Raw genomic sequence first — 15,797 nt, forward strand, 5'->3', positions numbered from 1 at the left:
ATGTGTCCCCTCTTCTTCATGTCTCTTCTACATCAACATGTGTCCTCTCTTCTTCATGTCTCTTCTACATCAACATGTGTCCCCTCTTCTTCATGTCTCTTCTACATCAACATGTGTCCCCTCTTCTTCATGTCTCTTCTACATCAACATGTGTCCCCTCTTCTCCATGTCTCTTCTACATCTACATGTGTCCCCTCTTCTTCATGTCTCTTCTACATCAACATGTGTCCCCTCTTCTTCATGTCTCTTCTACATCAACATGTGTCCCCTCTTCTTCATGTCTCTTCTACATCAACATGTGTCCCCTCTTCTTCATGTTTCTTCTACATCAACATGTGTCCCCTCTTCTTCATGTCTCTTCTACATCAACATGTGTCCCCTCTTCTTCATGTTTCTTCTACATCTACATGTGTCCCCTCTTCTTCATGTCTCTTCTACATCAACATGTGTCCCCTCTTCTTCATGTCTCTTCTACATCAACATGTGTCCCCTCTTCTTCATGTCTCTGCTACATCAACATGTGTCCCCTCTTCTTCATGTCTCTTCTACATCAACATGTGTCCCCTCTTCTTCATGTTTCTTCTACATCAACATGTGTCCCCTCTTCTTCATGTCTCTTCTACATCAACATGTGTCCCCTCTTCTTCATGTCTCTTCTACATCAACATGTGTCCCCTCTTCTTCATGTCTCTTCTACATCAACATGTGTCCCCTCTTCTTCATGTCTCTTCTACATCAACATGTGTCCCCTCTGTGGAAAGAGACTCTGAACGGTTCAGGAACAAAGATTCTCTCTCTTTTTGATCCATTTCTATAAAAACCTGTCTGGGATTTATGGGTAATGCTGCAATGATCTGTTTGGTGTTTCAGCCAATCAGAGACAGGTTCTGTATATATCTGAGACCTGTGATATATTGATATATTGAGTACACTAGGGGACCTTTAAGTGTGTGAGGAATGGAATATTAAAAGAGGGTTGTGTCCCTGTTTTCCAGACCTGCGGATCAGACGGCAGCACTCTTCAGAGAGCATGTCGAGCATCAACAGCGCCGCGAGTCACTCCAGCATGGGCAGCCTCGGGAAGGACGCCGAGGACAAGAAGAAGAAGAAGAAGAGCTGGGTAGGTGGAGGGGGACTTCATAAATCTGCATCGGAGGGTTGAGGACTTATCGGGGGACGCACGTGTGTTTGTTGGTAGGGAGTCTGGCAGCATGGTGGATAAAAGCTGCTTCAACCATTTTGTTTTGGGAGACATTAGGACTATTTAGAGGTGGAGGTGGACGTCATCGATGTAGACACAATCTGCATAGGAGGGTTATGGGGGACGCATAATTATAGAAATGTATTTATTAGGATAAACCCCTTGAGATGCACCTCGTTTTCCGACAAAAGCAACGTCTTACAGACATGAACAAAATAACAGAAAGCAAAGCAGGACAAACCACGAAGTCTGTTAAGTGACATTCATGAAGTAATACATTACAATTTGACAGGAGTGTCTAATAGATCATATTGGTTTTCAGCTGCGGTTTATGACGAATTTCAGTTAGTTTTCTGGTAGGGTTTTCCAGAGTCTGAATTAGGAATATTTAAAAATCCTGTTGTCTCAGCGCTTTCTCTCACAGCATCATGCTTCTCCATATGTGCTTGTTAGAGGCCACATAAGTACTAAACATACCATACCGTGTTTTGCGTCTCCAGGTGTCCGACTCCATCCCCGCTCAGGTCAGTTTCTCCCGGAGCATCTTCTGAATGTGTGCCGTGGTTTTTCCCATCCTCTACCCTTCTTCTTTTCCTCTCTCAGAGCAACCTCCTCTTTTGTAGAACCGTTGGCATGGATACAGCGACCCTTCCTTCTCCTCCTTTTTCTTCCCGCGTTGTTCATTTCGCCCTGATTTTAGGGTCATTTAAAATCCTGCATCATCGCTGTCTTCTCATCTACTTACGGCTTGCTTTTTGCCTCCCCTCTGTTCTTAAGACAGAGTGACTTCCTGGTCCTGTTGTCCCCCAAAGAGGTACAGCTTGCTGGGTTTCAGTATTAACGTGTTTATATATGTGTGTGATCTGTGTTGCAGTTGCGCAGCTCCTTTAAGCAGGCGTTCAGCAAGAAGAAATCTAAATCCCAGTCGGCCCACGATGAGATGGAGGAGATGCCCGACTCGATGCCTTCCTCCCCACAACTGCAGCACGACAACAGGCAGGGCAGCATCGCCACGCTGCACTCCTCCGCCTCCACCACAGAGTGAGTGTTTACTAGGCTTCCTCACACACACACACACACACACACACACACACACACACACACACACACACACACACACACACACACACACACACACACACACACACACATGCACAGGGTTTCTCCTACATGCATTTAAAAAAGCACTGACTTCCATATGAGGGAGAGAAGTAAAACTGACTCATTTCCGGGTTTTAGGACTCACTCGTTCATCAGAAACCCAATTTCATTCAATAATATATGTATATTTTACTCATATGATCTACTTAAAAGTACAAAATGATTAGCATCACATATACTTTAAGTTCCAAAAGTAAAAGTACTCATTAAGCAGATTGGACCGATTCAAAAGCACCATATATTTAAAATGATGGTATTAGAAATATTGGTGAATGAAAGTGTTCTTCACGTCTATGTTGGGGTAAAAGTGGGGTTTATTAAAAATGACTTTATATAACAACTGGGTATCTTATAATAATAATAATAATAATAATAATAGTATTTAGTAATGTATTAGAATATAATACTGAATACTCAATTCTGATTGGTCCATTTGGACATTCTTTTGTCTGTTATCACTGAAACTGAGTTTGCTTGAGACGAAAACACATTAGTTGACTGTCTGTTACTCTATTAGATGGATCAATAAGTACCAGTGAAAACTAAATATGCAATAAATAGATTTTAAAATCTAGATGTTGCTTCAACTTATCGATTTATTTAGAGAATAGCCGTGCAATAAATGGGATCAAATCAAAGTATTAAGCATCTTCATTCATTATTCGTCACACCCCTTATGTGTCAAATCCTTGAGTTTAAATTATTTTCACTGTATTTCGTTTTCACTTTCCCTTTTTCTTTCGCCTCCTTTCCTACCTCTCCTTTCATCCTTTTCTTTTATTAAACGCTCCTCCTTCCCGCTGTATAGCAAGTGCTTTTGTGACAGTAACTACTCCCCCGTTTGGACGCCAAAGAGAAGGCTAAACGGTCATGTGGTCTACAAGCACAGATCTCGGTAAAAGGCTCGGTGTGTGTGTGTGTGTGTGTGTGTGTGTGTGTGTGTGTGTGTGTGTGTGTGTGTGTGTGTGTGTGTGTGTGTGTGTGTGGTGTGTGTGTGTGTGTGTGTGTGTGTGTGTGTGTGTGTGTGTGTGTGTGTGTGTGTGGTCTAGCATTACTATACTTGTGGGGACCTACATCTGTTTACACAGCCACGTGTGGGGACTTGCCTCCCTTATGGGTACATAATGGAGGTCCCCATAAGGGGAATCATTAATTTTAGTGTGAAGACTTGGTTAAGGGTTAGGCATGTGTTGGTTATGGTTAAGGTTAGGATAAGTCTCCAGGAAATGCATGTAAGTCAATGTAATGTCCCCTGAAGTGATGGATACATGGTGTGTGTGTGTGTGTGTGTGTGTGTGTGTGTGTGTGTGTGTGTGTGTGTGTGTGTGTGTGTGTGTGTGTGTGTGTGTGTGTGTGTGTGTGTGTGTGTGTGTGTGTGTGTGTGTGTGTGGCATGCCCCCAGGGAGTGTGTGTGCAGTGGGGTGTGTTGGTGTGACTTTCTTCGGCATGTCGGAGACGATAAACTCAGGATTTCTCAATCTGAGTCAGGATTTCTGAAGTGTCCTGTTCATGAGAATCAATAAAGGTTAACAAAGTTTGAAGTCACTCCAGAACAAACATGTTGATATGTTTCCAACAAGCAAGTAAAGCTGCATTAATACCTGTTGGAGCTATTTATAGATTTGTATTTCTTAATACATTTATTCCTTATGGCCATTATTTTACTTAAATTAAAGTATTTGTTATTCTTTTATTTTGAGGCAGTTCTGTGCACTGGTGCCTCAACAGCAGCTATATATTTTTTCAGTTCATTTTCTGTTTTAATTCTTTGATTTTCGCTACACCTCCATTTTCAAGACGTTTGATGTTGTTTTCTCTCAGAGGCAGAGCATGGATTGCATTGAATTTCAGACGCATTGTATGTTTCTCTACTTGTTTTATTACATCTCTGCCTGTTCATTCTGAAAATAATTGAATTGTGATGGTAGGACTATTATCACAGCACCCAAAAGGGTCTTCAGAATATCTGCAGCACTTATTCAAGTTGTTCATTATGCTAGCGACTCATTCAAAGTAAAAAGGCAGTACTTGCGTCCCTCTAAACTCTTCCTGTTTACTCTAAGTGTGTGTTTCTTCACTACAGTGTGTGTGTGTGTGTGTGTGTGTGTATATGTGTGTGTGTGTTATAACCCGTGTTGTGCCCCCCCTCCCTCCAGGCTGTGTGAATGCACGGAGGCCGAGGCAGAGACGATCCTCCTTCTGAAGAACGAGCTGAGGGAGAAGGAGCTCAAACTGACTGACATCCGATTGGAGGCGCTAAGCTCCGCCCACCATCTGGACCAGATCAGAGAGGCCATGAACCGCATGCAGGTGAGAACACACACACACACACACACACACACACACACACACACACACACACACACACACACACACACACACACACAGAGATGGCAAAAGTAACACATCCTGTACTCAAGTAGAAGTACAGATACTCGTGTTTAAAAGTACTCTGGTGAAAGTAGAAGTACTGACTAAACTTCTTTACTCAAGTCAAAGTAAAGAGGCTTTGAAATGTACTTCAGTAAAAAGTACCCATAACTAGCAGCTGTTTTAAAGAGTACCTGAGCTCCCTTTATATTAATAGAACAATAATGTCATTGTTAGCTAATGAATGTTTCCATGCTGAACAACGGCAACATGACAACGTTTCCATTGGTCCCTCTTCTTTAGAGAAGACCAGGAGGAAATGATGGATACACGGATCGTGTTCAAATCAATAGGCACGCAATGACTCTAAAGAATAATGATCACGCATCAAACACACATTCAGACTAAAGGAACCAGCTGTTTGGAAAATGAGAGAAGAAGAAAGTACAAGTATTTGTGTTCAACATGTAAGAAGTAGAAAGTACAGGTATTTGAGTTCAACATGTAAGAAGTAGAAAGTACAGGTATTTGAGTTTAACATGTAAGAAGTAGAAAGTACAGGTATTTGAGTTCAACATGTAAGAAGTAGAAAGTACAGGTATTTGAGTTTAACATGTAAGAAGTAGAAAGTACAGGTATTTGAGTTCAACATGTGAGAAGTAGAAAGTACAGGTATTTGAGTTTAACATGTAAGAAGTAGAAAGTACAGGTATTTGAGTTCAACATGTAAGAAGTAGAAGTACAGGTATTTGAGTTCAACATGTAAGAAGTAGAAAGTACAGGTATTTGAGTTTAACATGTAAGAAGTAGAAAGTACAGGTATTTGAGTTCAACATGTAAGAAGTAGAAAGTACAGGTATTTGTGTTCAACATGTAAGAAATAGAAAGTACAGGTATTTGTGTTCAACATGTAAGAAGTAGAAAGTACAGGTATTTGAGTTCAACATGTAAGAAGTAGAAAGTACAGGTATTTGGGTTCAACATGTAAGAAGTAGAAAGTACAGGTATTTGTGTTCAACATGTAAGAAGTAGAAAGTACAGGTATTTGTGTAAATGTACTGAAAACAGCCGTGAATTCATGAGGTCTTTGAACGAAGCTTCTGTTATATATTAAACACGTTCTCTTTCATATCATATTCTATTTACATGTATATAGACTTTTTGCACTACTTTTTATTTTGTATTTTTGTATTTTATTATATATGTTGCATTGTTGGAAGGGCTCAGGTCAGAAGATTTTTCATTTTCTACACTGTAGCTTTGTGCATATGACAATAAAACCTTTGAATCTTGAATCTTGAATTTCCCTCAACAGAATGAGATCGAGGCGCTGAAATCGGAGAACGATCGCCTCAAATCCAGCGGGAACGCCACGCCGACGGCCCCTCCCCCCAAATCTGCCCGCCCTCCGTCCGAAACCTCAAGCACGTCTTCGTCCTCCTCCCGTCAGTCGCTGGGTCTGTCGCTCAACAACCTGAACATCACAGACAGCTTCATGTCCGGTGAGATCATGTCTCCATGCTTTAACTGTATGTACTATAACTGCTTTAAAGAGTCCTCTCCCAGCTGATGTTCAGGTGTATATCAGTATGTACTGTCTCTACTTTAAAGAGTCCTCTCCTGCTGATGTTCAGGTGTATATCAGTCTGTAGTGTCTCTACTTTAAAGAGTCCTCTCCTGCTGATGTTCAGGTGTATATCAGTATGTAGTGTCTCTACTTTAAAGAGTCCCTCTCCTGCTGATGTTCAGGTGTATATCAGTATGTAGTGTCTCTACTTTAAAGAGTCCTCTCCTGCTGATGTTCAGGTGTATATCAGTATGTAGTGTCTCTACTTTAAAGAGTCCTCTCCTGCTGATGTTCAGGTGTTCATCAGTATGTAGTGTCTAAAGTAAATAGGGACTCTTTAAAGCACCACGTGTTGGTCTTGTCCCTCAAAGCTGAAGGCTTTTTTTTCTCCAGTGGATTAGCCCCCTCCATACTTCCCTCAATAAATAAAGAGGAAAGAACTGTACACACACACACACACACACACACACACACACACACACACACTCACACACATGAACATACTGGCGAATCTCTCTTGACAGTGAGTTTTTTGTCGCTCTCACTTCCTGTAATTAACATGGAAGGCGCAGCTTTTCTCCGAGGACTCGGCGCCGATTAATAGACGGAGGATGAGCAGCGACGCGTGGGAAACATGAGGCGTTATCATCCACACACAGAGCCGAATACAAAGTGCCTCATTCCTCCTCCGAAACGTAGTCTGGGAGAACGAGAAAGGAGAGTTTACAGAGTGGGTTTGTTAAAGGTTAAAGGTGTCAGGAAACTTTTAAAATAAGTCTAACTGGAACAAAGAAGAAGTTCTCTGTTTGCTGCGGTTGTTCTTTTGTAGTCTGTCCTCGTAGTAGTTATATTTATTTGTTATTTATATGGACATTTAGAGCCGTTTATAGACCCTGATGGAAAGGATCAGCGAGGATTAGTGCTCAGTTACACAACAAGCTTTAACAGTGACATCAAAACAAACACAATTCAAGTCAACACAATAACTACCAGAGGCAAAACATATTACGTAACATCTGTACACTGTCTAATTGTTCTTTTTTAATACACTTCATTCAAATAAAGATGTTTCCACAGCTCTTTAAACCAGTTAGTAAAGGACTACAGACACACACATCTGTTTTAAAGTAGTGTGTGCAAACTAAGGACTAAAATCACTTGTCCTCAGAGCAGTGGCGGTTCTAGACTAATTTGACTGGGGGGGCCAGTTATTTTCTGAGGGGGGCACAATAAATGCATGACGAAAAAGAGAACTAGACAGTATGAAGTAATTGCGCATAAGAAAACAATGCAATACAGTTATTGGTATTTGTTTCAGTACACTTATTTATTTCAGATATATCTTATAGTTATTACTGTTAGCTTCAGCTTAAGTTATAGTACAATTTTTGCACTAACACCATATCATATTTATATAAAAATAAAGGCAATGAACAGTTACATCTCTACTTTACATCTACAATTACACGGATACAATAGTTTAAATCACCTTCAATTATCGTGGTAGTCTCTCGAAACGTAGGTTTCAATCAGTCTTTCTTGGAACAGCCTCTGATGATCCGAGATGAAAAGTGTTTGTTTTTCGCGCGCTTCAGCCGGACAGTGAAAGTGAGTGCACCGCTCTAATGGGTCCTGAGTGCACCGCTCTAATGGGTCCGACTAGAATGACGAATAACGTTAGTTCCGTCATTCAATAAATCGTGTAATAAATCATACATTTTTCATTTTTTTCACTTTTCATTTTTAGGGGGGCCACAGGGGGGTCAGAGGTCAGTGTCAGGGGGGCACTGCCCCCCCCCCTAGAACCGCCGTGAGACAACATCTTTTGTATATACAGCGAGTTTGAAATGAGGAAAAAGCTTCTCTTTCTAGTGTGAGGAAAGAACTGTACACACACACACACACACACCCTGGCGACTGGACATATTCTTCATAAAACTAATAATATGGCGCAATAATCGGGCAGTTCGATGTGTTTTACCATAAAAAAGTATCTTGTGCGAACGAGAAAGTATATCGTGCGCACAAATTAATAAAGCGTGGCCTCGTTTTATTTATTTTTCTCTCTATGAACCCTCCAGGGCTCCGTAATTGTACCTATATGTTCACTTTGTTTTATGGGGTCTTATCTGTCGGAGAGAAATCATTATTTATTTAATTTTATCATAGCTTTTACCTCCTTGTGTCTCTCAACCTGATCAAATGTTATATTCTGCTGCATGGACCTTTTAAAGTTCTTAACAAATAATCTGAGGGGAATTTCTTGTTGTGTGTTTTTAACTTGTGATGTGTCATTTTGTAAAGCACTTTGAGCTGCTTGTGTTGTATGGAAAGTGCTATCTAAATAAAGCTTTCTTATTATTATTATAGGTTGGTTGCTAACAGAACTATTTTTTTTTTATTCCAGATATTCTGCTGGACGACGGCTACGAGGGAAATCTGCGAAAAGAAGGTCGAAGTGTTCGGATAGTGGTGACCATCAGCAGAGGACCGTACTCTACCAAGGTCAGGAGAGGAAGAAGAGATTCAAGATTCAAGGCTTTTATTGTCATTTGTACATTAGCTACGGTGTAGTTATGTGCTTGAAGATATTAGGTTACAGGCTCCTCCGATAATAGTGCAAGTAAATGAAGAAGAGTTGACGTTATGTCTGTTTCTCTGCAGCTGAAATGTTCTAACGTGTTTGTATCAACTCTTCAGGGTAAACAGAGCCACTCGTACCTGATTGGGTCTATCGGTGTGAGCGGGAAAACCAAGTGGGACGTCCTGGATGGAGTCATTCGACGCCTCTTCAAGGTAAACACAACATACACACACTCTCGTCGAAGGATTAATGAAATGTGGAGGATCCTTCAGATTCTACCGAGTCCTTCTTTAAGGGAGCCACGCACAGAAAAAAAGAAAAAAAAACCTCATATGTAATCAAATCGTAAAAATAATGCTTTTATAAAATTCATTTTTTTTCTTTTTTTTCACTTTGAACACGTTTTGGTCCGAAGGGTTCTAAAACAAAAATCACAAAAGTGCCAAAAATGGGGCGAAGCCTGCGAGCGAGTTCAGGCAGTCAACTCGAGCACCAATGATACATTAACACGTGACGCACCTCGTCCCTCTTACAACCAACCAAACACATTCTCCTAAACATGCCGCTCTATTGAAGCTGCCAGGTCTTCCTGCCTCTGCCTCGCTATGCTGCCACTGCTGTGTTCACTTGCTATTGCTGCGTTCATGTTCCTGCTGTTTGCCTGCCCCAGCTCCGCCCCAGCTCCGCCCCAGCTCCGCCCCAGCTCCGCCCCAGCTCCGCCCCAGCTCCGCCCCAGCTCCGCCCCAGCTCCGCCCCAGCTCCGCCCCAGCTCCGCCCCTGCTCCGCCCCAGCTCCGCCCCAGCTCCGCCCCAGCTTCCTGCCTGTAGGCTCGGGGGATAGTTATCTAATCATCACTCAATGTTCTTTGTAAATCTGTGGAGTGATGAGGCCCGAGCCTAGACGCCAAACTCAAACTATATGCTGCTTCTAATAAACAAATTAAGAAACACGTGAGTTGTCTGACTGAAATAGATAACTGGATATTGGTTGAAAAATGTCAGAAGCCCCACCCCCAAATACATTCAAAAATAAAAGCCCACCACTTTTTTTCCCCTACATGCATGAATTGAATATATGTTACTTACTTATACGAGGCATTCATTGGACGTGTTATTTGCATTACCTGCACTATGTCAATTACCTGTTACATGCCTTAAACAATGAGTACAAAAAAAACGTGTTTTTTTATTATCCAATAATAGATAACATTTAAGTTTCAAGCAAAAGTGCAGTTTGTTGATACACACTCTCGTTGAAGGATTATTTAAATTGCGAGGATCCTTCATATTTGAGTCCTTCTGTTCGATGATTGTCCTTAATGCATGTGTGTATCCTCTGAGCTGCAAGAACAACCACCGTATTATGACAATGTAATCCGTTACAATCTAGTTATCTGTACTATTTGATTTATTCCCCCCCTCCCTGCAGGAGTATGTGTTTCGGGTGGACCCTCTCACCAGTCTGGGTCTCAGCTCGGACAGCATCGTCTGCTACAGGATGGGCGATGTGATTCGCTCTCACACCTCCAAAGTGCCTGAGCTGCTGCCCTGCGGCTACCTGGTGGGCGACAGCAACATCATCAAGGTCAACCTCAAGGGTACGGAGCTTCTATTTCAGGAATACAGCTGATGTAGAAACCAGCGTAGGAATAGAGAGACAAATATTAACTATAACTGCATTTACATGGCTTAAATAGGACATATTCTGCTGATGTTCAGGTGTATTTCAGTATGTAGTGTCTCTACTTTAAAGAGTCCTCTCCTGCTGATGTTCAGGTGTATATCAGTATGTAGTGTCTCTACTTTAAAGAGTGCTCTACTGCTGATGTTCAGGTGTATATCAGTATGTAGTGTCTCTACTTTAAAGAGTTCTCTCCTGCTGATGTTCAGGTGTATATCAGTATGTAGTGTCTCTACTTTAAAGAGTCCTCTCCTGCTGATGTTCAGGTGTATATCAGTATGTAGTGTCTCTACTTTAAAGAGTCCTCTCCTGCTGATATTCAGGTGTATATCAGTTTGTAGTGTCTCTACTTTAAAGAGTCCTCTCCTGCTGATGTTCAGGTGTATATCAGTATGTAGTGTCTCTACTTTAAAGAGTCCTCTCCTGCTGATGTTCAGGTGTATATCAGTATGTATTGTCTCTACTTTAAAGAGTCCTCTCCTGCTGATGTTCAGGTGTATATCAGTATGTAGTGTCTCTACTTTAAAGAGTGCTCTACTGCTGATGTTCAGGTGTATATCAGTATGTAGTGTCTCTACTTTAAAGAGTTCTCTCCTGCTGATGTTCAGGTGTATATCAGTATGTAGTGTCTCTACTTTAAAGAGTCCTCTCCTGCTGATGTTCAGGTGTATATCAGTATGTAGTGTCTCTACTTTAAAGAGTCCTCTCCTGCTGATATTCAGGTGTATATCAGTTTGTAGTGTCTCTACTTTAAAGAGTCCTCTCCTGCTGATATTCAGGTGTATATCAGTTTGTAGTGTCTCTACTTTAAAGAGTCCTCTCCTGCTGATGTTCAGGTGTATATCAGTATATAGTGTCTCTACTTTAAAGAGTCCTCTCCTGCTGATGTTCAGGTGTATATCAGTATGTAGTGTCTCTACTTTAAAGAGTCCTCTCCTGCTGATGTTCAGGTGTATATCAGTATGTAGTGTCTCTACTTTAAAGAGTCCTCTCCTGCTTCCCTCCAGGAGTGAAGGAGAACAGCATCGACAGCCTGGTGTTTGACACTCTGATCCCTAAGCCCATCATCCAGCGGTACCTGAACCTGCTGATGGAGCACCGGCGGATCATCCTCTCCGGACCCAGCGGCACCGGGAAGTCCTTCCTCGCCGCCAAACTGGCCGAGTTCATCATCTCCCAGCTGGGCCAGCAGGTGACCGAGCACAACGTGGCCAGCTTCAACGTAGACCAGAACTCCAGCAAGGTAGGGTTACACTTTGGATGCAGAAAGCCATGATATGTATTTATGTGTTTGTAATATGCTTTCACCCAGTCTGCCAATATAGAACAGAATAGAATAGAATATATCTGTATTGTCATCATACAAAGTACAACGACATTTCTTTGGCAGCTCTCACCGCAGTAAAACATAGACACAATAAATAAATAAGGGTGGTAAAAGCAGAGGTAGTAGCGATGACAGTGCAACGAGATCAAATTCAATGTCAATGTGCATATTTACTCTTACAGTCTAAATATATATTAGTAAAATAGCTGTGTGTGTGTGTGTGTGTGTGTGTGTGTGTGTGTGTGTGTGTGTGTGTGGTGTGTGTGTGTGTGTGTGTGTGTGTGGTGTGTGTGTGGTGTGTGTGTGTGTGTGTGTGTGTGTGTGTGTGTGGTGTGTGTGTGTGTGTGTGTGTGTGTGTGTGTGTGTGTGTGTGTGTGTGTGTGTGTGTGTGTGTGTGTCAATATCTACAGTGTAGCTTCATCTTAGTACTGTAAGAGTGCTATAAATATCCAATGTATTATTATTATCAATGTTATTAGTATCTCAGTTAATTCCTACATCTCCCAGAATGCACTTTTCCCAGTGGTGGAATGTTACTAAGATTTTGAATGCACAATTTGTAAAGTTTAGTATTACTACTTTAACTTAACGATGACATCTGAGTACTTATTCCGCCACTGCTCACCAACAAAGAGCAGATTCTCAGAGATGAACTGGTCTGGTGTCTCTACATTTTGGTCCATAAGGGACTTAGCTTTCTCTAAACCCAAGTGATAACCTTTCTCTCCAGGACCTGCGTCAGTACCTGTCCAACCTGGCGGAGCAGTGTAACTCAGAGGATTCGGACACGGAGCTTCCCACGGTGGTGATCCTCGACAACCTGCACCACATCGGATCCCTGAGCGACATTTTCAACGGCTTCCTCAACTGCAAGTACCACAAATGGTGAGGCAGAGATGCAATGTAGGAAGAGCCAAAAGAACTGAAATGTGTCGTTATATCAATATTGGAAGAGCAGGAATTACATCATGTTTCCCTGGCTTTGGTGCTATACTCTGGGATTCGTTTGTAAAATACTCTTTTTTTAAATATAATGTGCTTTTAAATTCCTCCTAAAAATGTAATCTTATGTCAAAATAACACATCTTTATTTGTCCATCTCTCCATCCAGCCCTTACGTCATCGGGACCATGAACCAGGGAGTGTCCTCTTCTCCTAACCTGGAGTTACACCACAACTTCAGGTTTGTGACACACACACACACACACACACACACACACACACACACACACACACACACACACACACATACCATGTATACATCACTTCAGGGGGACATTACATTGACTTACATGCATTTCCTGGAGACTTATCCTAACCTTAACCATAACCAACACATGCCTAACCCTAACCCTAATCCTAAACCTAACCAAGTCTTCACCCTAAAATTAATGATACCCCTCATGGGGACCTCCATTTTGTCCCCATAAGGGAGGCGAGTCCCCACACGTGACTATGTAAACAGATGTAGGCCCCCACAAGGATAGTAATGCTAGGTCACACACACACACAGACACAAACACACACACCACAACCTTCCCCTAGGCAGTTTTACTTCAAGATATTCTCGCAATATCTATAAAAATGTTGAAGTTATACTCAATAATCAGTCAAATTCATCTCTATTTATTGTGTGTTTTGTCTCTTGTTGCTAATGGAGTAGTGACCAGACACACAGATGAACTTACAATAAAGCCACAGTGTCTACAATCTGTGTTATTGACATGATATGAAATATGTATGTCGAGTAAACCGGTAATCACGCCCCCCATTACATTTGACAGTTTGAATTGGGAAACTGTCCTTCAAAATATATAAGTTACTCTTGATTTGATATAGTTTGAAACGTATTAAATCCACAGAGAAATCACTTGTAGCTTCATTAGCTTAGCGTTACATAGATAGATATATACTTTATTGATCCCAATTTGGGAAATTATTTTTTGTTACAGAAGCATCAGTGTGAGACATTAAACTACAACCAACAATATATAAAGGAAAAATCAAATGAAAAAGTCACAAATACTGCAGTTAGTAGCAGGAATAAACTGTATGCTTACACTGCGGGAGCAAAGACATACCTGTAAACGTAGGATCGTATAAAATGTACAGATTTACAGAAAACAATATCTATAAAAATATGTAATCATTATTCCAGGAAGCGCTGCAATGAAATCGCTTGAATAATTAATCTTGTTGAACAAAAGTAATTAGACCATAATGCATGTTCTGATTAAGGATCGTGCTTCCTCTTGGCATGTTTGACTCGCTGATCATTCGGCAAACATAACGTCATCAGGAAAGGCTTATCACGTAAATACGTTTCAGTAAAGTCGACCCAATTCTCTTTGACTGCTTCGTTTATTTCCTCCTCTGCTTTTGTTTCTTAATGACCTCCGTGTGTTCTGTCTCAGGTGGGTGTTGTGCACCAACCACACCGAGCCGGTGAAAGGGTTTCTGGGACGTTTCCTGCGGAGGAAGCTGATCGAGACGGAGATCAATAAGAGCTCGAGGAGCAACGATCTGATCAAGATCATCGACTGGATCCCCAAAACCTGGCAGCACCTCAACGGATTCCTGGAGGCTCACAGCTCCTCCGACGTCACCATAGGTACGATTTACCAGAGAGGGCAAAGGTATCTCACTGCAGAGTTACTTCTGAAGTTGTAATGTCTTGTATCAGGTGTAAAGACTTATTCTGAATAGATATTAGACAAATAAACGAGTTTAAGTTTTTGTAGAGTAACGAAAAGGCACTAAGATTATATTAAATGTCTTCTTTGTCCCTCAGGCCCCCGTCTCTTCCTGTCCTGTCCGATGGATGTAGAAGGATCCAGAGTTTGGTTCACAGATCTGTGGAACTACTCCCTGGTTCCCTATCTGCTGGAGGCCGTCAGGGAGGGGCTTCAGGTACAATAGCTCAACACATGAACTCGCTAAGAGACTTTAAAGAGTCCTCTCTCCTGCAGGTGTATGTTTTTCATCAATATATCACAGGTCTCAGATATATACAGAGCCTGTCTCTGATTGGCTGAAACACCAAACAGATCATTGCAGCATTACCCATAATCCCCTCTGTTTCAGCCCTGTTTCCAAAGTGCTGATTCTCTGTCTGTTACTTTAGATGAAAATAAGGAGCCCCTCCCCACGCCCCTCTGAGAGACATTTGGTTACAAAGAACTCAATGGTGCTCTAGGAGGAGGTTCAGGTGATAAGGGGGGGGGGGGGGTTACCTTGGTTGCTGATTGGCTAATGGTTACACAAGACAAAACATCGTTATGACATCATCAAGTGGCCAAAATCTGATCAGCTCATTTTCAGACGTAGAAGAGACATGAAGAAGAGGGGACACATGTTGATGTAGAAGAGACATGAAGAAGAGGGGACACATGTTGATGTAGAAGAGACATGAAGAAGAGGGGACACATGTTGATGTAGAAGAGACATGAAGAAGAGGGGACACATGTTGATGTAGAAGAGACATGAAAACCTAACCCTAACACATCTGTTTTCTGATATCCCCTGCAGTTATACGGGAAGAGAGCAGCGTGGGAGGACCCCTCTAAGTGGGTGAACGACACGTACCCGTGGAGCGGCGCCTCGCAGCAGCCGGACGCTCAGACTCTGCTGCAGCTGAGGCCGGAGGACGTGGGCTACGACAGCTACAGCTCCTCCAAGGAGGGAGCCTCCTCCAAACAGGTGTCCCAGAGCGACACCGATGGAGACCCCCTGGTGAGGAACACACACCATGAACACCTGGAGTGAAGGAGAAGTCTTTGTAAAGCTTTTTTTACAACAGTAGTACTAGTAGTAACAAGTATAGGAGAATATGGAAGGACTGGCAGTAAGGGGTGGAATCTGAGCTAAGTGATGTTAGCTTCATGAAGATAAAACCCTACTGTGACCT

General features: G+C 42.0%; 1 protein-coding gene across 1 annotated transcript in view; it reads left to right on the forward strand.

Annotated features, from left to right (window-relative positions):
* The window catches only part of LOC117561366 (neuron navigator 3-like), a gene marked incomplete at its 5' end in the record, with an annotated part of 73,840 nt that overhangs the window by 54,187 nt on the left and 3,856 nt on the right, over positions 1-15,797 (forward strand). Inside the window, 15 exon segments of the mRNA XM_034238686.1 lie at positions 996-1,120; positions 1,702-1,725; positions 2,076-2,242; positions 3,171-3,257; positions 4,519-4,672; positions 6,048-6,234; positions 8,707-8,804; positions 9,000-9,095; positions 10,312-10,480; positions 11,571-11,806; positions 12,621-12,775; positions 13,002-13,073; positions 14,305-14,501; positions 14,682-14,800; positions 15,419-15,622. Of these exon segments, the coding sequence (XP_034094577.1) occupies positions 996-1,120; positions 1,702-1,725; positions 2,076-2,242; positions 3,171-3,257; positions 4,519-4,672; positions 6,048-6,234; positions 8,707-8,804; positions 9,000-9,095; positions 10,312-10,480; positions 11,571-11,806; positions 12,621-12,775; positions 13,002-13,073; positions 14,305-14,501; positions 14,682-14,800; positions 15,419-15,622 (2,090 nt within the window).

Source organism: Gymnodraco acuticeps, unplaced genomic scaffold, assembly GCF_902827175.1.
Source record: "Gymnodraco acuticeps unplaced genomic scaffold, fGymAcu1.1, whole genome shotgun sequence".
NCBI lineage: Eukaryota > Metazoa > Chordata > Actinopteri > Perciformes > Bathydraconidae > Gymnodraco > Gymnodraco acuticeps.